The sequence below is a fragment of the Rhinatrema bivittatum genome, chromosome 10, assembly GCF_901001135.1.
Source record: "Rhinatrema bivittatum chromosome 10, aRhiBiv1.1, whole genome shotgun sequence".
Lineage (NCBI taxonomy): Eukaryota > Metazoa > Chordata > Amphibia > Gymnophiona > Rhinatrematidae > Rhinatrema > Rhinatrema bivittatum.
This window is the reverse complement of record NC_042624.1, coordinates 69,070,848-69,093,110: the sequence shown is the minus strand read 5'-3', so window position 1 is coordinate 69,093,110 and position 22,263 is coordinate 69,070,848. Positions and strand designations below refer to the sequence as shown.

General features: G+C 41.8%; 1 protein-coding gene across 1 annotated transcript in view; it reads right to left on the bottom strand.

Annotated features, from left to right (window-relative positions):
* Positions 1–22,263, bottom strand: part of ASTN1 (astrotactin 1) — a 587,016-nt gene that overhangs the window by 308,109 nt on the left and 256,644 nt on the right. Inside the window, exon 12 of the mRNA XM_029617649.1 lies at positions 757–923. Within this exon, the coding sequence (XP_029473509.1) occupies positions 757–923 (167 nt within the window). The remainder of the gene's footprint in view (positions 1–756; positions 924–22,263) is intronic.

The window sequence follows — 22,263 nt, the reverse complement described above, 5'->3', positions numbered from 1 at the left end:
CAACTGTGCCTGGAGCTTCTGACCTCCCCCGCCCCTAGACCGCCTCGCCCACGTCTTGCCCCCTTCCCGCCCCTTTAGTAAAGCCCCGGGACTTACACGCGTCCCGGGGCTTTAGGCCCGGCGCGCATAACCCTTTGAAAATCCGTCCCTATATGTATCTATAATGTATCTATCTATATGTATATGTATAATTTATAGAGAAAGAAAAGACACAAACAGGGAAAATATACAAGTAAGAGGGCAAATTTCAAACTGTGCAGGTATTTTTTCCAGAAAGATTGTGGGTGTATGTGGGTCTAATTGTGGTAATAATTCCTGGTGGATGCAAATGAATGTCTATGGCACTTTAGTTTCATGCCCTTCCCCACCCCAGGAAAGCTGATGATGTCAGAAATTTGGTAGACATTAGACAATGACTAACAACATCATTCGCAGCCATACATTCTACTTTCATTGCAAGGTAACAGGATGCATAAAGGGCCTGGCATACTAAAAGGTCTTTCCATTTTGTATCTTTGCGAAAAATGCTTAGTACCTGCGGCTCCAAAGTGCCTTTAATCCATATTTTGCAAAGATCTGAACTAAAAGTCACAGAGCAGCCACACAGATCTCAATTTTTTTTTTATTTACAGCAACTACTATTACCAAAGAAAGAGTGTGAAAAAACTAGGTAGGCCTCTTGAGTTACTTGCACTCCAAAACACTGCTACTTCTTTCTTGACTTTTGGATGAGAAGGTGATGCACATGCTACTCACCCACAAAACATAAGGATATTATAAAGGGAGGATTCTTCCACCAGAGGCACCATTTTCTGGAGGCACAATTGCTCACAGCCACCATTGAAACCATCTGAGCAGTCAACACCAATGTGTCGATCATAGCAGCCGGCGCCATCCTTCATAGGGCTGAGTCCCGAGGGGCACTGTAGGAGAAAGTAAAGGCAATGGCAGATAAATGTACGTCATGGGGTTAGGATCACAGTGACAAGGGAATATTACAGTTACAGGAATTTAGGTAGATGGTTAGGGGGAGGAAAATACATTTCTAATTTCCATCTTGAGAGATGTTTTTATTTATTTCAAAATTTGTTAACTGCTTCTCTCATTATGCTACAAAGCAGTCTACAACAAAATCATAAATACAATGTGGCTATCAAGCTAAATGAAGATCTGAGCACTTATCCGGCTAAATATACCTTCAAAGTTAGCCAGATAAGTTTAGCAGCCATCACTTACCTGGATAAGTCACTTATCCTGCTAAGGAGTTAGCTGGATATCCAGTGAGTGAACAGTGGGCTCATAGGGGTAGCTCTATCTGTCTAACTTAGCTGAATATGTATCAATATTTATATTTATCCAGTTAAGTTAATTGAATACGTTAGCCAGCTAAGTTATAATTACCTAAGTTAGAACTGCTCTATGGCAGATCTAATGTATTCAATTAACTTAACTGGATAAGTAACTCAAAATATGTGGATATTCAGCAGCATTGCCAAGCTGCTGAATATTCCATGTAAGTTAGCCAGATAAGTTTTATCTGGCTAACTTACCCAGCTGTTTTCTTCTGAATACTGACTGAGTCCAATAGAAAAATCACTAAGTATATAAGTAAACTAATCCAAATTGTACCAATCACACAATAAATAATTTTAAATAGCAAACAGATTAATAAATATAAAATACGAGATTACTTCTGCTCCAAAGTATGTATGTAATCATTCAAAACTTTTAACAAAAAGCCAAGCTTTGCACCTTTCTAAAGGTTAGAAAATTATCAATGAATCTAATGGATAAAGGCAAAGTGTTCCAAAGTAAAGATCAACACAGGAGAAAACCCTATATTTGGTTTCTACTAATTTGAACAAAAGGAGCTGTAACATCATTTGCTGCAAAGAGCACATGGCTAGTTATGATTGATAGAGATGTAAAGAATTTAACAGGTATTGTGGAGAGGGCTCATGAATTAGGAATGTGCAATCATTTGAAGCGAAAACAAAAAAAACTTGACGTATAAGCCAGTTTTCATTTCGTATCAAACAAATTTTTTTTCCAAAATCTAAAATTCAGGAATTTTGGTTTTGGGAAATAGTCGCCCTATTAGCAAATAGGTCACACTGTAACCAAAAGTATCTACATTAATATGTTGCCTTATGCTCGGAAGGATGGCACCACATTGATATTAATAAAGCACATCCTTAGATTGAATTGTGTCATTTGAAAAATACGTCAGATGGAAGAGGACAATGTGAGGCCTGGTCCTTGACTCCAAGCTGAGTCCAATTGCTGAATTCTGGGCCTGTGACCTGGGAGATGCCAAGTAATATCACTGAAACTTGGGCCTTAGCCTAGCCCAAACTGGGCCCCATCACTGAAGCCTTGACAAAGGCTTATGCCCAGGATCAACTGTGGTCAAAGCTGGATCCTGTCACCAAGGCCAAGACTCAGGCCCAAGGTTAGGCCTGGGCAAGGTCTGGTCCTGTTGTAAAGGGCCATATGTAGGCCTATCACCAGGCCTCATATCATCCTCCTCCTTCTGTCGTCCTCTTCAAATGACACTGTTTCCTATAAGGATACACCTCAGTGACATCATTGTGGTGCCTTTCTCCAGAGCAGATGGTGTCATATTGATGTAAGGCCATGGAAATGTACAGTTGTGCATCAATAGGGCCCTGTCTTCTTGGGAGGATGGCACCACAGTAACATCACTGAGGTTTGTCCTTCCAGTGGATGCCATTATTTGAAAAGGACAAAAGAGGATGATGTAAGGCCTAGATCTAGGTCTAGGCCTTGGCTATGGGACCCAGCATCAGGCCTGGCCCTTACAATTTCCATTACTCCCTCAGAGGTCCCCTCCATTGGGAGGCTATTCTATGTATCCACTACCACGTCTGTACAGAAATATTTCCTGAATCTACCCCTTTTACCCCGATCCCCTGACTTCTTGTTAACGAGTCTCATTTCTATTGAGAAAGGCTAACCTCCTGTACATGGAAAACTTAGAGATATTTAAATTTCTCTGTCTCACCTTTCCCCTAGGGTGTACATGTTTAGATCTTGGAGTCTATGCCATATCCTTAGGAACAAAGACAGCTGATCATTTTAGTAACCATCCTCTGTACCAACTCCACCCAGTTTATATACTTTTGAGGATGCAGTCTCAGAATTGTATACAGTATTTCAAATGAGGTATCACCAGGACCTATACAGGGCAATATCACTACCATGGCCTAACAGCCAGGCTCCCTAGGCTGTGCTTCAACCCTGATCCATTGATTTTTCATATTGAAGTCAATGGATCTAAGGATTGCTTCTCCCATTGACTTCATTGGAAAACAAATGGTACTAATACACATTTTTTTTCCATTTATTATGAACCAAACAAAAGTAGGTGACTACAAAATAAATGAACAAACCAAAATAAATATTTTGCCTATTACGTATAATTTGGAAAAACTAACATAACATTTTGAAATTTATTCACTGGTCTATGAGTAGCCAGTGAAGAGATTTTAAGACTGATTGTGTGTGTTCACAGCGTTTAGTTCTTGTAATCAGCCAGGCAGCTATAATTATCTGAAGCCTGTATAAATGACATTTTGGTAATCCTAGTAACAATGAATTACAGTAGAAAATACAAGCTTTTATTAAATCTTGGACTCTACTTCATAAGTTTTCTTACATTAGATAGGGACATAACACCAGATATTCCATAAAAGATAGAAGCAAGTTTTAATAATTGTGCTAATGTACTTCTGAAAAGTTAAGGTTGAATTTAGTCAAACCCCTAATATCCTAATTTTTGTGTTCAGCTGAATAATATGTGATCCTACAAAAATTTGTAGACAGGCCAGTGGCATACATGGTTGCACTAGAGCATTTCCATTTCATTATGATTTAATTTTAATGTATTTATGATCAGCATTCAATCTCTTTAAGGGGAATATTTAGGTTTTTGTTACCACCTGTTGCACAGCCTTCCCTCCACTAGGGCTTCTCAGCAAGCAGTGCTCCCAGTTGCACAAGTTACCTCATTCCTCATCACCTGATTCCTCAGCCCCAGCCCTACTTGACCTAGCCTGCCCAGTCCTTCAGTGCCTCTTCATGGAGTCACCTTGGCTCCTTAACCTGGCCAGCCTTGTCTCACTGAACATTGCCTTGCGACCTATACAGGCCTTCTGCTTTGCCATGTGGCCTACTAAGGCTTCCTGTCTTGCCTTGTAGTCTACCCAGGCCTTCTGCCTTGCTCTATAGCCTACCTTGACTTTCTGCTTTGCTCTATGCCCCATCTTGGCTCCCTTGTCTTGCTCTGCAGCCTTCTAGGCTCTCTTGCATTGCCCAGTGGCCTTCTGGGCCCACCTTTCCTGTATTGCAGACTCCAGCCCTACTTGGGATACTTTGCCCAGTTTCGTGCTCTATTGGGCTTTCTTGTTTCCTGTTGCCTGTAGTTCTGTTTATCTGCTCCAGTCCTTGTTCAGTCCTGTCCTTGTCTTGCCCTGCTCAGTCATCCCTTATATGCTTCCCCAGGCCTTGCCCTCAACTCCAGCCTTGTCTCTAGTCCAGTTTGTGTCTAATCCCAGCTCCCAATCTGTACCTATATCCAGCTCCCTACCATTACCTTGTCTCCAGCTTCCAACCAGTATCTGAAGCACCATGATGTTCACCAGGAGGAAAGTCCTATTGGCCAGCAGAACCCCTCAACCTGCGGGGGAGGGGGCTCATTAGGCAGAAGACTAGCTCAGTCTTGTCCTGCAATCCTGTATCTTTCCTGCGGGGATGCTCCCTGATTCCAGCCTGCCAGAACGTGACAGTTTTCTATTGATTCTTCACAATGCTCTCCTAATGCACAATAAATCTGAATGTCATCTGCATACTCAGGAGATCATTTGTAATGGAAAATGTAAATGTAACATACTATCATAGCAATTTTCAAAAGCCCATTTACCTGCATTAAGTGCAATATATGCTATTGAATTGTCAATAGGTTTTACCCGCATTAAGTGCACTTAGCGTGAGTAAATGGGCTTTTGAAAATTGCTATGATAGTATGTTACATTTACATTTTCCTTTGAAAATTACCCTATTAGTGTAGCAGAGGCCTAAAGAATGGATCATATTTGTAAAATGTGCTATATAAAAATTAAACAATGCAGGGGACAATATTGAACCCTGCGGAACACCCAATACCATGCTCATGATAAACAGTTATCCCAGCAAATCTGTTAACTTCTCTTTTGAAGGTAAAATCTGAACCACGTTAGAGCAATACCTTCAATACTACCTTCCTTGCATGCACTACTGTATCAAATGCTGCTGTTTAATCTAGAGAAACCAGGACACAATTTGGTCCTGTGTCCAGGTTTCTCTAGAGATTATTCAAATGCATCATGGGGCTGTTTCTGTGATATAACCTTCTCTAGGCCCGGACTGGCCCATCACTAAGATATCGGCCTAAATAACTGGACAGCTGATCTACCACTCTCTCTATCAGCTTATCTATGAATGGCAGATAAGAGAGTGGGTGTAATCCTGAAAGCTTAGAAACATCTGTATAGCCTTTTATAAATATAGGAAAAATGACTGCTTCTTTTAGATGTGATATTAAATGTCTTTTCACCCTAATTTAGCTTAGGCATCGGATGCAGGGGGGAGGGAGGTGGGGTGGGGAATGCAAGGACCATGGCAACAGAACAAGTGAGACTCATTGGCCAGGCGCTATCCTCTCTCTACCGGCGGCAGTGGCCGCTGTTGCCGCTGCTACTCCTGCCCCAATCCCTAATCCCAGTCACTCACTCTCTATGCTCCTAAAATTGGAAGATCCTGGCCTTGCGGCGCCTCGGTCCCTCTTTCTCCTCCTCGGCTGCTGACACCTGAATGGTGCCAACAGGTGCAGAGCAGGAAGAGACTCAAGGACCTGCAAGGCCACTGCCCTATTCTTTAGGAGCATGGAGGTAGATGAGAAATAGCATCGCAGCAGCACTGGGGGGGAGGGCTGGGAGTGAAGGAGGTGGGTGAGCGCATTGTTGGGGGAAGGACCGAAGGAGGGGATGAGGGGATTGTGGGAGTGAGGGAGGTGAATGAGAGAGTCAGAGTGAAGAAATGAGAGGATTGTGGAGGAGAGTGTGAATGAGGGTATTAGGGGAAGGGAGGTTGGGGCAAGGGGAGAGAGCAAGTTTGGGGAGCGGGTGGGGCAGGGAATAAGAGCAAGCAGGGGTGGGATTAGGGGCGAAAGGGGGGAGCTGAAGGAGAAGAGGGTGGGGGAGAGAGATAGGATGCTGTTTGGGAAGGGGCTGGGGCAGCAAGGAAGAGGAGGGGTTGAGAAGAAAGGCCCAGTCACCATTTTAGTTAGGGAGTGCTGACATTCACCTGGAAAAAAAGGATAAATAATTTTTTCCACTGATTTTCTCCCATTTTTATTCTTGTGAAAATAAACCTTGATAAATTCCTGGGAAAAAAATTTAAAAAATATAAATCGAAAATGAAGGTCCCTATATATATTCTTAAAATTACAGAGGCAGATTTTCAAAGGGGTACGCGCGTAAGATATGCGCGTACCCCCCAAAAACCTGCCCCAAGCTCCCCCTGTGCACGCTGAGCCTATGTTGCATAGCCGCGCAAAGCCCCAGGACACGCGTAAGTCCCGGGGCTTTCCTGGGGGGAGGGGCGTGCCGGGAGCGTGTCGGGGGTGTGTTGCGGCCGGCGCATCATCGGGGGTGTGTCGGGGCGCGTTGGGGTATGTGTCTTGGCCGGCGCGTCATTGGGGGCATTCCGGGGGCGTGGCCGCAGCCTCCGGACCAGCCCCCGGACCAGACCATGGCGCGCCGGCAGCTGGCCCGGTGCGCGCAGGCGTAACTTTTGCGATAAAGGTAGGGGGGGAATTAGTTAGGGCTGGGGGCAGGTTAGTTAGGGGAAGGGAGGGGAATGTGTGGGGGGGTGGAAGGAAAGTTCCCTCCGAGGCCGCTCCGATTTCAGAGCGGCCTCGGAGGGAACGGAGGCAGGCTGCGTGGCTCGGCGCGTGCAGGCTGCCGATTTTGCGCAGCCTTGCACGCACCAATCCCGGATTTTAAAAGATACGCACGGCTATGCGCATATCTATTAAAATCTGGCGTACTTTTGTTTGCGCCATGAAAAATAATAATCATACATATTCCGGTTGATACATAATTCAAAGGAAAAAAAATATATATATTATGCCTAACAACCAGAATCAAGCCCACATCTTGGGGGAATTTAAGCGAATTATTTAAAAGAGAAAAAAAACCAAAAACAATCCAATCTCAGGGCTTGCTGTCTGATAAACATCAGTATTTAATGGCTCTTTCTCTTATAATAAAGTAACTCCTACATATTTATGCAGCCGATGATTTATCAAGTAAGAATGTCTCCAGGTGAGATGGATCCTGGAGCACATAGATATTTCCTTGGAAGGTCACTATACATTTACAGGGAAACTTTAGGAAAAAAGTAGCCCCAAGGAGAACCATTCACTGCTTTAGACTTAAAAATAAATTCCTATGCTGCTGTGTTTCACGAAAAATATCTGGAAATACTAGGATTTTCTGACCACAAAAATTTACAGATTTAAATGTAAAATATTGCTAGATTATTAGCTCTTTATCCATATCAGACACATAGGAAACTGACAAGGTAGCTCTTTTGGGAATAACATCCTGAAAATCCTGAAGGAATGCAGATAAATCAGACCTGTTATTCGGGACAAGTACATCAACCATCCCTTCAGATCTTCTAAGTTCAGGAAGATAACAACATTTAGATAACCTGATCTATTTCTCCTGAACAATCTGTGGCTCTTCAGTGATATTTTTAAACAATTCCATTGGAGATAAGCTAGATTTTCGGGAAATTGACCAAAGTTTTCTCTCTCATAATATTTTCTATCTGCTCAATCCTATTATGCAGAAATAAGCAATCCTTAACATTAGAAGCTAAGAAGGATTGTATATTCTAACAGAATTACTAGTTGTAGCCATTTTTCCTTCTAATGCAGCCAGTCTATGTTCCAGGTCCAAAAACTTACTGGAGGCACCCCCTGAAAAGGCACACAATTGTGAGACAGACTGGGTTAACAAAGTCTCCATCCTTGAGATGACTTTCCAAATTTCCTTTTGTTGGTTCTTATGTATCCCCAAAAAGAGAGCACTTTCAATCCAGAATTTGGTTTACTGCCACAGGAATTGGGACCAGAAGGCCTTCATCTACAGCTTCCCCCTGCTCTTGATGTAAACTTGAAGGAGATGATTCCTCACAAATTGGTAAAATAGGAGAGCCACTGGGCAAAAGCATGGAAAAAGTACTATCAATTAACTGTGAATGTTATGTTGTACCCCACCCTGGACATAGGAAGGGCAGGCAAAAAAATGTTTTAAAATAAATAAATAAATAAATAAATAAATACCAGATGCTTGATTTGGGCTTCATATCACTTGTCTAACAGTGAGCGTATTTCCTGGAGATAACGAATCCCTGAAAATGCCCATCGGGGTATAGAAGGAGGAGACCATCTACCCACTCAAGGAACCTCATCTGTTTCTCCAACCCCCGTAACTTACAGTTGGGCAGTAACACATTTGACGTGATGATCCATCAGTCTAATGGTAGGTGTTGAGGCTGAAGGGGTTGAAATCAACTTACCCTTTTCTCATTTTCCCCATTCTGAGCGCTAGGAAAACAAATATTATAGAAGGGGCGGGCCCCTTTGGTGTGCAGCTTCAGTGTGCCAGTGGTAGAATGCCGCAGGCCTGCTGCTTAAGTCCCAGAGTGCCTCAAGACCCCGGGTGCCCACCTCTGTACCTGTTGTTCCGGGCAGATATGGACCGGCAGCAGTCCATCGAGTAAGGAAGGTCCCCCTAGCTGAATAAACTTATCCAGCTAACTTTGAATATAGCCGGCTGTCTTAAAAGTTAACTTTATCTGGCTTAGGACAGCTCTTTGACATGACCAGACTTAGCCAGGTAAGTTGTATGACTAACTCTGAATGTGATCAAGATATCCGGCTAGCATAACTCATCCCCAAAATGCCCCTGATCGCCCCTACGTTATCTGGCTATATTTTATCCGGATAATAAAATATTCAAGTAGTATTTAGCCACATAAGTGCCCAAATATGAATTTAGCCAGATACCTTGTGAGTTGCTTGGCTAAATGCCTCTTAATATGGATCTCAGAATCTTTTGTGCAGTTATAAAGAGAATACAGTAGTCTTCTTTGCCTTGCTTCATGCTACCACTTTTGTTCATTTGCATAGCATACAACAATGCATATCTCCTTGCTGCAATTGGCAGTAATGCAGCAGCATTAGGTTGCAAGTGTCACCCTGCAGTACTGCTTATATGCTCCCAGCAAGCAGCATATTAGAAACTGTTACTCCAATGATGTACTGCTGATAGAAAATAATAGATCCTATGTTCTGCAATGAGGAAGTCATAAAATGGGAAGTTCACTCAATGGGCAAGGGGAGTGAGAGCTATTAACTTAAATGACAGAGTGGCTCAGCCTAAAAAGGGGAATGTGCTAAGAGAGGAGTATAAAATATGCTTCCCATGAGAACTTAGTAGTTCTGTAGATGGAAGAGACAGAGATGGGAAACGTGTACAGGTGCCAGTCCCAGTGGTGTCACTTATACTGAGGAGTTGAGGTGCTTCCACATGTTCCTGAGGAGTTGGAGAAAATAGGAGTCTTGAGGAACGGGATTCTGAGAGAAGTGAAGAAGGTGAAGTTTGTGCAGGGCCGGTGCATCAATTAGGCAAACTTAGGCCTGGATTTATCAAAATGCGATAAATATCGCATGCAATAGCAAAAGGGGCATGTTTTATGCTAATAGACAGCATTGCACAAAACTCAAAAATGAGATTTGTGCAATGTTCTCTCAGCCTAGCTTGATGGACTCTCTACCTGAGTAACATCAAGCTAGGTGGAGAGAACATTGCACAAATCTCATCTTTGGGTGAGTTTCCTCACTCTGAAGGTCATCAGATCTTCACAAGAGACCACTGTTCTGTTTGTACGTCTCACTTTGAATGTCCAAGTGGCCCCTAACCCCCTAAACCTCACCTCGAGTTACTAGGTGGGCCTCCCATAGGGATATAAATACCTATCTATGGAGAGGATATTACAGCTTGGTTCTCTCTCTCTCTCTCTCTCTCTCTCTCTCTCTCCAGGTGCATTTTGATAAATGACCTCCTTAGGCGGTCACCTATGGCCCCAATCTGCTCGCAGCTCTGAGAAGCACACAGTCGGAGGTAGGAATCGGGGTGAGATGGGGTGCAGCGCAAAGCAGAAGGATTGCCTAGGGCACCTAATACCCTTGCACCAGCCCTGAGTTGCCAATACTGGTGTTTGTGAGTAACCAATTGTGGTAATGTTAAAAAGAGCTGCTCCTAGGTCCGCAGAGGACCTAAAGTGGGTGAAGATGAGGAAATCTGAGTTGGTGAGTTTTCCCTGGGAAAGTGTGGACTATGATTTTGAGCCTTAAACTATTTTTTTTTCTCCTGTACTGGAACTGTGGACTATGAAAGTATTACTTTACCTTTATCTTTATCTTTGAAATAAACCTTTTTTTGGAGCACAACTTTGGTGTGGATATTGTGCTTTTTTTGTGGTATCTTTGGCCCAGTTTGGCCTTGCAGGCAAGCTTGCCCTGGCCCACAGACCTGAATTTCCTCCGTCCCCCCCATTGAGTGGTACCCAGTGGCTCTTTGGAACTAGGAAGGTGACCCCTGGCAAAAATGGGGTTCCATATTATTCACCCTGAATAATAAAGGGCTAGAAACATCTACTGTTAATACAATTTTAGCAGAAAACGTATATCCCAGGGGGATAGAATGTGAGAATGATCTCAATTCCTTGGAGGTACTGCAAAATTAAATGTTTTCCCAATGGCATAAAATGATTTATATTTATATATTATTTATATGTATATATTATATATTTATAAAAGCTGAACTATTTGCATATGAAGAAAATACATCTAAATACAAGACCCAAGGGAGTGCTCATAAAATACAAGATACTCTCAGATGATCAGATACAGAGGAATGCCCTCAAAATATGCCATGCATATAGTACCCAGAAAATATTATTGGAATGTGAGAGCACCTACAACAGACAGCGTATTTAAAAAGCTCGGGAAACCGTAATCCTGTGGCTGATAATGTGTCTCTTTATTATGCCTGCAGATGCAACAGCTAAGGATAGTTCAAAGGCTCACTGTCAAGTGTGATAAAATGGAAATTTTGAAATATCACTACTTGTTTCTGCAAAAAGCAAATATGTTGGTCTGGTCAACACAAAAACAAACAGAATGGAGATGAAGAAATGGGGGCAACTTTTCTGCATGGGAGAAACCTGTCTGGAGCAGCAATTACAACTTTAAGCAACTTGCTGGGCAGAATGGATGGATCATTTGGGCCTTTATGTTACTGTGTTTCAACAAAATGGCTGAATGGAGATGATACCTTTATGAGATCACAAATATGTCTAAAGACACAAGGCAAATAACATTTATTTAAAACTATGATGTACTAGAAAAAGTTATGCAGATTAAAGCACTAGGATTGGACCATTCTGCTGAGCCAATTTTTTGGGAAGCTGCTGCAATCCCAGCTATTCCAGAATGATACCCCATGACACGTTTTAACCAAAAAGATGAAACAAGCAGACAGATGGCTGCAAACTGCCAGATGAAAGCAGTGACTTTTTCTTTGAAATGTTCAGTAAAGACCCTGTTTTGAACTAGTGACATCTATTATATTTGTGAACTGAGTGACAGACTTCCTATGGAGTTGTTGGACAACCTTTTTCTTCTGATAAAAAAAAAAGAAAGAAAGTCATAAACAAAGATAATAAGCAAAATTAAAAAAAAAAGTACCAAGATTGGTATTTCAGAGCTTTACAGATTACAATGCTTACTAATCCTTCCCATCTCCTTTTTAGAGAGAAAAGACTGAAGCAGTCAGGAACGGTCTCTAATTCTGAGTATTTCTACTACTTGGGGTCTGTGGCAAAGTTCCCGATTATGTACCATAAAACTTTTCATTACTCAAACTTACTTTTAAAGTGTATTACAGTCTGTGGAAATAGTAAGCTGCAAGAGGGATCTCATTAGATCTTTTTTAACACAATTAATGGAACACACGCAAGCTATTTTGCCAAGCTTTTTAGCACATCCATATATTCTTAATATGCATAGCTTTTCCCATGCCAACTTAAGAGCTGGATGCTTCTGGATGGTTCATTGAATTGCTATGAGGATACAGTGCCTCTCACCTCTAGGAAGTCAAATTTAATCCCAGGTCAGTAATGACCAAAAAGTAATATCAATTAGACTCCCTCCACAAGTGCTTGCTTGTGTATGTGGTACCAACTCATGATACACTCCTTCCCTTTGCCAGCTTTAGAAGCCCTGGAAATAAAACATGCTACACTGCCATTCCAGCATGGATATAGCAGTCTGTATCTTTTGGAGGAACTTAAACTGTTTGAGACCCATGTTGGAAGAATGGTGCTAAAAATGGCAAACCCCTGTTAGCATACCAGGCAATTCTCCGGATCTGACCCAGAGACTCGAAGTTTAGAGACCTGACTCCAGGTCTTGAGGAGAGTACCCAGGATCTCTGAGTCCTAGAAATCACTATCTCTTCACAGCTGCAGTCTCTTTCCTCTGTGCTGAGATGGCGGGCACTCGGATGAAGTCTGAGACACTTCTGCTGCCAATTCTCTGCCTCTGCCTGCTGATTGGTTCATTTTGATAACTGGAACCAATCAGCAGCAAAAGGTGGGAAAGCAGTTTCTTATTGCCAAGCCTGCAGGGACCAGGGTAAACGAGATGGATAGGAGATGGGAGGAGAAAGTATGCATGGGTGTGCGAATGAATGAGAGAGATCCAAAGGGGGGAGAAAAACCAGGGGGGCAGAAAGACGAGAGACAAGAGAACTTTTGGGGAGGGGGGACAGTGAAAGGAGAGAGCAAAAGTGCATAAATGCTGGGAGGGAACAGTGAGGAGAGAGCAGTGACCAGTGGAGAGAACAGTGAGGGAAGAGAGCAAGAGTATTTTGGTGTGAGAGAGAGAGGAGAATGGGGGGGTGGGGGGAGTAAAAATGGGAAAAGAAAGAAGCAAGCAAGGAGAGGGACAAGAATGTAGGGAGAGTGAGAGGAGAGAGCCAGAGGAGAGAGTAAGAGTTGAAGTGGGAGGAAAAGGAGAGAGCAAGAGTGTGTGTGAGTGTGTGGGGGGGGGGGGGGGGGGGGGGACAGAGAAAGGGCAGACTAAGAGTTGGGATAGAGAGGGATTAACAAGATGGGAGGGAGGAAGACAATAGGAGGAGAGGGGGTTGAATTAGGGGAAGATGAGAACAAGGGAAGAGGGAAGAAAAGGTGGAGAATGAGGAAGAAAAGGAGTGTGAGGACCAGGGATGGCAGGAGAGAGAGAAAGAAGACCCTTGGTTAGGGAGAAGAATCTAGGGTGATAACGTAGAAGGAAGGGGATGAGGAATGTACGAAAGAGTGCAGGAGCAACAGGAAGAAGGACAGTGAAAGCAGAGCAGGTAGGATGAATAGGAAGAGGAGACAGAAGAAAAAATGCTCGAGGAGAGAGAAAAAGAAGGAATAGAAAGTATTCCTGCTGACGGAAAGGAGAAACAAAGACAAATGAAGGAGGACAGGACACCAGAAAGAGACAGAAAACAAAGAAAGGAATAGAGATAAGGATAGAGAATGAGAAAAAGAAAAAAAGACTGGAGACACCAAAGGTTGGAAACTATTTTATTATCTGATAGAGAATCTAAATTAAGAAGAAAGTAGTTTGCAAGGGGGAGGAGGGGGCAAGGAATGGTGGAGGTAATCAAAGTCTGCACAGCCTGCCCAATTGACCCATTGAACCGCCCAGGATAAGCAGAACTCAGAAGTTCCCAACTACGCCTTCTAGTCTACCAAGGCAGAGAGAGACTAAAGTCAACAGACAAGTTACTGGTAACACCCTTTTTTATTTTTTTACAGTAGAAACCTAACATTTGCAGAACTACCAAGTGACCCAGTTTCTGTAAGCAGACACTTGATCGTGCCTGTCTTTTAAGCTTCCATTCCAGTGCATTGTGGTATTTGTATTCCTGCTTCTTCCATTTCAAATCAGGTCTATAGGACCTGAAAGGAATCAGGTAGGTAGGGGGTGTCAAAGGGTCAGGATGCTCCCTCCAGAACCTGGATTACTTCTCAGCATTGACCACATGTATCTAGGTTTCAAGATTTGCGTTTTCAATTTTCTTCAAATCAGTGCAAAACCCTGACCCGATGAAGGAAGCTTAAATCTCAGAAAACAGCTACGTATGTATTAAGGTAATCCAATAAAATAAAGCAGCGCTTGCATATTGTTTTCTGATAATCAGATCAGTAGTAATAAAATAAGGAAGCTGTGAAGGGTTTTAAAGCCCTCACTCCTAGCCCCAGCCGCCCCCCCCCCCCCCCCCCCGCTAAGCTGTTGGTACTAGCAAGAATCACGGGAAATTAGCAGGGGTAGTGCTCTGTTACGCACCTCTCTGCCTTTCCCTTGCAGTGAAGAATTCCACAAGGCACACACAAACTTCTCTGCCAGCAGCTTTGTAAGTTGAGAAGTAAACTGCACCTCAGTGGGATCACCCAAGTCAATTTCCATTCCTGGCCAGCTGGAGTGCATAGGTTATGGCACTTCAGGTGGTTTATGAGATTTCTACTCATAGTGCCAACCCAGATGCTTGGGATGAAAGCAAATAAACAAATGATGCAACTGGGGATCTGGCCCAGCAGCCTTCCCCCTCCCTGTGCATTTGCTCTCCAGCTGTTCCACCAGATGTGCTGTCAAGGGAGACCTCCTGCAAACTTGAGTAACAGATTGGTTTTACTCTTGAGTCCGGCAAGAAGTGGTAATGCCTACTGAAGCAATAAGAGATGAACTGTGCTCCAGCACCAGCTGTTCCCATAGCTCAACTTTAACTGGGGAAGGCAATTTAAAACTATTTTGTTAAGCATTTGCAGCAATTAATCAAAGAATTATGGTTCTATGTTAGTCTACTTGGATATGTAGAAATAAGGGCCAAAGGTTGTAAATGATACCTTTTTATTGGACTAACTTAATACATCTGTGGCTAGCATTCACGATGTATTCTCTTTTCATTGTGTCGGTGAAGAAATAGCGCACTGTACTGGGTTTAAATGTACAAAGAAATCTAGGTCTTAAGCTGCATGCATATGCTATTATAAGCCAGTAGATTTATAGCAGAATAAGATACACAGAAAGGCCAATTTTCATGCAATAAAGAATTTTATTTAAGAAATGAGCTTGGTACAAAATATACAAGAGAAGCTGTGCATGTGTATGAATCAACAAAAAGAGGCAGGGGTGGGGTATGTGTATGAATGATGAATGTGAGCTGGTCCAACTGAATGTAAAATGCTCTAGTGGCTATAGTGGCTATAATGGCATATGCAGGCAGCCTAAGACCTAGACGTCTCTGTACCATACAAATCCAGTAAAACTGCATTGTTTTGTCACTCACCTGGAGAGGATAACTCTCGAATGCTAATCACAGATTCATTTAGTCCAATAAGGTATCACCTACTTATGAGAAAATCAGTTGAACTACCAAATTAATTCTTCACTTCAGTCTTTATTGAGGAGAATGTTGGGGAGATACCATAACAGAAACATTCTAAAATGGTGATGATTTGGAAGAACTGCAGCAAATCACTGTGAAAATAAAGGATATAGTAGAGCAAATTCACAAACTACAGAATAACAAATCACCAGGACCAGATGGTATTCACTCCAGAGTTCTAAAAGAACTCAAATATGAAATTGCAAACTTGTTACTAGTAATCTGTAACCTCTCATTAAAAACAGCCAAAATAGTTGATGACTGGATGGTAGTTAATATAACGCCACTTTTTTAAAATGGCTCTCCAGGGGTGATCCAGGAAGCCATAAACTGGTGAGTCTGATGTTGTTGCTAGTGTTACGGTCCCGGTCGCGTGTGCAGCGATCAGGCCCTTACCTCCAAGTTCCTGGTCCTGCTCCCGGTTCAGCTGGCGGAGTTTGTGGCCTGTGTGGCGGCGTCCCCCTGGGGGTGACGCCAGTGGGAGATCTTTGGTGGACGCCCTGTCCCTAGGCACGCGCATGCGCAAGAAGGACACTTTTGTAGGACTGTTCCCGCCATTCAAAGCTCCGCCCGCTTCCTGACGTCAGATGCCGTGGCCTATGTAAGCCGCCCGCAGACCCTCAGTCTTTGCCTTGCACCGGGGTTACCTTGCAGTTCCCAGTTGCTCCGTGCCCCAGAGTGCATTACTACTTGCCGGTAGTTGCTCCGTTCCAGCCTGGTTCCTACTTCAGATTTTGCTTCAGCTCCTGCCTGGTTCCAGTACCCTTGTCTTGCTTCAGTTCCTGCCTGGTTCCAGTACCCGTGTCTTGCTTCAGCTCCTGCCTGGTTCCAGTACCTGAATCTTGCTCCAGTTCTCTGCCTGGTCCTAGTTCCCAAGCCTGCTTGTTGCTGATCCTGCAACAGTACTCGCCTAAGTTCCAGCGGCCAGGCTCCTACGGGCTTCTCCCGGGGGAGTTCCGGCTTCCAGGGTGAAGCCTCACCACCGATCACCTAAGTCCCAGCGGCTGGGCTCCTACGGGCTCCTCCCGGGGGATCACGGCTTCCAGGGTGAAGATCATCGTTCGCATCCTACCCGATATCCGCCTCCCGGCCTGCTTGTACACTGAGACTATAGTCCACCTCTCCACAGTCTCCTGCAGACTGGCCCAAGGGTCCACTAAACCATTAATCCATAACAGCTAGGCAAGATGATTGAAGCTATTCTTAAAAACAAAATTACTGGCCATATATATAGACATGACTTAATTGAGAATAGCCAACATGGATTTAGCAAAGGAAAGTCCTGCCTTACCAATCTACTAAATTTTTTGAAGGTGTTAAACATGTGGAGAAGGGTAATCTGGTCAATATAGTGTATCTGGATTTTCAGAAGGCATATGCCAAAGTCCCTCATGAAAAACTCCTCAGGAAATTAAAAAGTGATGGTGTAGGAGGCAATGTACTACTGTGGATTAGTAACTAGTTAAAAGACAGGAAACAAAATTCTAAATGATTAGTTTTTACAGTGGAGAAAGATAAATAGTGGTATGTCTTGTCAATATGTACTGGGAATGGTGCTATTTAACAGTCATAAATGGTCAGAAAAAGGAGTAACAAAAGTAGTGAGTAAAAGAGTAACAAGTAAGTTGATCAAACTGCAGATGATACAAAATTATTCACAGTGAATTTTGAGGAATTGTAAAAGGTCTTTTTAAGAGTGAAAGACTCGGCATCTAAATGGTAGATGAAACGGAATATGGGTAAATGCAAAGTGAAGCACAGAGTAAAAATTATCCCTAAAAATAGGTACACAATGCTGGGTTCATGATCCAGGAAAATATTAGAGTCATTGTGGACAATTAATTGAAATACTCAAATCAATGTGCAGCAGCAGTCACTTTTCTTGCATAAAATTAAACGACTGCATCAATACCTCCTGAAAGTCACAGGTGAAACTAGAAGTCACCTATAAAATAGCATGTTTACACTGCCCACAATCTATGAATACTGTTCCTTACAGTATTTGCATTGAATCATATCTATCTCATAGAAAATGGTCAAGTTCTAAGTATATGATCAGGCTCTTAAGTGGAAATAAGAATGTAGGGTTATATCTACAAGGGCTCTTACTTGACTGACTAGTATATTCATTCCTCATGGTTATCAGGGGATAGTTAGATGGGTGAATAAAGGTCAGTTTAATAAGAGTAAGGGTGACATGACTGGTTGGCAGCTTGGGCTTAGCATGGGAGGGTTTGGGAATATTTATTTATTTAGTTATTGCCAATTTATGTGAGGTTGTTTGGGAGCGGGGGAGTTTGTAATGATTTTAAATTTATTGCAATCGCTTTGTGCTGTTGACAAAAGCAGACAGTCAAATCTAAACAAATAAATAAGCAAATAAAATGTAAGGAATGATTTAGAAAGGAATGGAAAATAGAAGGAAAATATATTGCCTCAATCTATGGTGCTGGGAAGATATCACACTGGAAATGTTCATTGTTGGTGATGATTCAGAGGAACTGAATGAAATCACTGTGAAAATAGAGGCTATAAATCAACAAACTGACAAACTGAAGAGTAATAAATTACCAGGATCAGATGGTATTCACCCCAGAAATGTTCAGCTCAGTGTATGGCAACAGTCAATAAAGCAAACAGAATGTTAGAAATAATTTGGAAAGGAATGCAGAATAAGATGGAGAATATCATAATGCCTCTATTAATCTATGGTGCAATCATACCTTGAGTATTGTGTGCCATTCTGGTCACCCCATGTCAAATGGCAGAAATAGAAAACAAAACTAGAAAAGATACAAGGAAGAGTAACAAAAATGAAAAAAAGGGATGGAACAGCTCACTTATGAAGAAAGGCTAAACAGGTTAGGGTTCTTCAGCTTGAACAAGAGGCAACTGAGAAAGAATATGATAAAGCTTTATAAAATCATGAGTGGGAAAGGTACCCTTTCAAATAGAACTAAGACTAGGAGACACACCATGAAACTAGCAGGTAGCAGATTTAAAACAAATGCACAATCAAGCTGTGGAATTTGTTGCCAGTTGATGTGGACAAGGAATCTAGCATATTAGAGCTTAGCATTGGGCAAATTCCTGAAGGAAAAGTCCATAGCAAACCACTGGATTACTTAGAAAATCTTAAACAGGTGTCAAAACAAGTGCTCATGTTGTACTATGAAACTGCATTTTTGCCCTAATGGTATAATTATCCACCTATAAAATAGTCCTTTAATTTAACATTTTTTTTTATTTTTCATTGAGCATACAAATATTTACTTATTAATACATAAAGGCCATCAAAAACACTTACGACTTATTCAATATAGGGAAAAACTGAATCAATACACTGATCTGATTGGTAAAACGCCACTGACATCAACAAGGTATCCAATGGAGGAAGATACCACAGTGAAGGATAATTCGAAAGATCAAGATGCCATCTTGCATATCAAAAAGTTCAAGATGAAACTGTCAATGAATATTTTGACATTCTCATTCCTAGGTCTTTCTTTTTTATCCTGCAGTATTTATATCTTCATTATGTTTCTAAAATCTCCTTTCGTGAATTCACTTTTCAGCTTTCATGGTAATTTTATACTTTGCATGTATCAATATGATTCCTGCATAGGGTTCTGTTAAGGGTCACACCCTCTTCACTTAGATTCACAGAATGGTGAAAGTGATTAAGTCTCAGCTTTCAAAGACTATAAACACTAATATCTTTCTAGGAATGAAAAACTGAAGCAAAATAAAACAATCATTAAGATTCCCTGTAGTGGGCAAAGGAGTTATCTAAGATCATTTTAGCTAGTACTGTCGCTTAATTACAGAGCACAAATGTGTTTTAGTTTTGCAGGAAGTAGTTCTATTCTGCTGATCCACCAATCTCAGCAGATTACAACCAACATACACAATAAGATATTACCATATCAAAATAAGCACAAAACAGAGAATATACCAAAACAACTAAACAGTATAGTTGCTATACAGACAAATTACCCTGAAAAACAAAACAGGCAGATCAAATACTTAGTTTGGGAAGGCTAATGAAAAGAGGTATGTCTTTAAAAGTTTCCTAAAACATAACAGCTCTAATAGCTGTTAGAAGGCTATTCCAGAGAGCTGGGCCTGCAATGCAAAAAATCCACTTTCAAGAGGTAACTTATAGAACTAGAGAATGTGAAGGGATCCAGAAGTTGAGATGAAGAGTGAAGGCATGGTAGGACAGTATCTGTTAATAGAAGAAACAATGGCTGGAGGTTCTAGCTCATGGAGAGCCTTAAACATCAGAAGGAGGGCCTTAAACTTCACCCATCAGACTATAGAAAGCCAATGAAGGCTAGCTAGAACCAATACATATGATCATGCATTGTAGAACCTGAGATAAGGCACACTGTGGAATTCTGTACATGTTGAAGAATCCGCAAATAGGTATCAGAGAGCCCCAAAATAAAACATTGTAGTAGTCCAAAGAGGACAAGATAAATAATTGGGTTTCAGTGCGAAAATCCAAGTGGAGAAGAGAAGGCTTTAAGAATCACAGTAGCCACAACTTGTAATAGGATGGCTGGCCTAAGGAATCAATATAGGGTTGCATGGAAAGAAAGGAATCCACAAGAACCCCTAGGTCATGGACATTTGATTGAATCAAAATAACAGAAACTCTACAGGGGCATTAACCACTTCAACCCTGGAAAGCATTATTATATCTGTTTTCTTAATGTTCAAGGCAAGCATGTTACAGGATAGCCTTCCTTAATTTTAGATAAGCAAACTGACGATTTCTCTAATGCAGATTCAAATTTAGAAGAATCTGGGAAAAAAAATTGAATGTCATCTGCAAACAGCTTGTGCGAGGCATCCAAACAGGAAAGAATAGAGTACAAAGGGGCCAGATAGATGTTGAATAGAACAGGTAATGAAGAGTCCTGTGGGATGCCCATAGCTAACGGATATAAGGCAGAGGAAATATTACCAATCAGAGAGAAAAGAGGAGAACTGGGAAAATAGAGTGGAGGAAATACCCAGAGCTTCCAACCGCCCAAGTAAGAACTTATGGTTGAGCAGGTCAAAAGCTAACAGCAGATCTAGGACTAGAAAATATATATATATTTTTTTTATTTATAGTTTATTAGAGTTTTTACAAATTATAAAATATGCAAAAAATCAAAGAAATACAGTTACATATCATGAAATTAAATCAAGAAGACAATATTGCAGGTATCAATCATTCTATATGGCACTGTAATAGTCCTCTAATTGGGAGGGCATAATCATAATACATAAAACATATTTAGGAAAATAGTAAAGGACTAGAAAATATTTAACCACTGCATCAAATCCCAAACGAATGCTGTCATAAGCAGCAATGATTCTGTGCTATGAAGAGCACAGAACCTGAATTGGGCCCTGTCCAGAAAGTTATTGTCCTCCAGATGTTCTTGTAGCTGGCCTAGGATGATTTTTCAATGGCTAGTCAGTATTGTTAAAGTAGAAATGGGGCACTAGTTAAATAAATATAAAGGATCTAGGTTTGTCCTCTTAAGGACATATAGCAGCCATTTTCAGTGGAGCTGGCAAGCAAGCTTTCAGTGAGAGAAGCATTGGCGAGATTGGTAACAAATGGAATAATGTCGGTATGCAAAATCTTTATTAAAGCTGAAGAACAGGAATTGAAAATACAGAAATTGCCTTTCATCTTGCTCAGAATAGAGACTACTTCACTACATGTTGTAGGAATGAATTCTTGCCAGACATGAAAAGCAAGGTGCAGAGGAGAAGATATACTAGTCAAATTTGGCACAAGAGGCTTGACTACAAAAGCCATCTTTTCCAAAAAAGATGATGCAAATGAGTCACAAAGTTTGTGAGGCAGCTAGAGAGTTATGAACCAGAGGCGCTATCAGTGAATGAACTTTCCTGAACAACTCTCGAGGGTGGGAAGCTGCTGAAGAGAACCATGTACTTTTAGTCTGATCAATATAAGTTTTTAGCTTAAACTGATAGCTAGCAAAATTATCCTCAGGATGTGTTCCTGCGCCAGCAACTTTCAGCTACTCGAAGACCATGCTTCACAGGTGCCAAAGAATACCATGGAGTAGATTTTTGGTGCCTCACAAGAAGTGGCTTTACCGGACCAAGAGGGTCCAGAGCAGCATACAATGACCTCTGCTAGCTCTCAACCAAGTCATTAGCATCATGAGCTGCAATATTAGCCAAAGCAGGAAGCCACAGGGAGCTCAGAATGATTCTAGAAGAGAAGTTTGATTTCTAATTTAGAACTGGAGCTTCAATGGTTTCCAATAATCCAATAAAACCTATTGCAACAAGGTAGCATATCTGCTGGCACAGGACCTGCATGAGTTTGTACTGCCTATAGCACAGCCAGGAGTGCCTACATCCAATTTCCCGAAAGCTGTGCTACATAAAATCTCTGCTACCAAGGAATTTGTTGTGATATTGATTGATGACATTCTTTTTATTAAAATAAGGTTAAAGCAGCATTGTTTCGAAAGTTTCTGAGCTGCAGCACATACATTATCTGTTCCCACGGCGAGAAATACACTGTGATCTGTTTATACCAGAAGGCCATTACCAGTGTGGTAATAAATTCCTAAATTCAATAGGC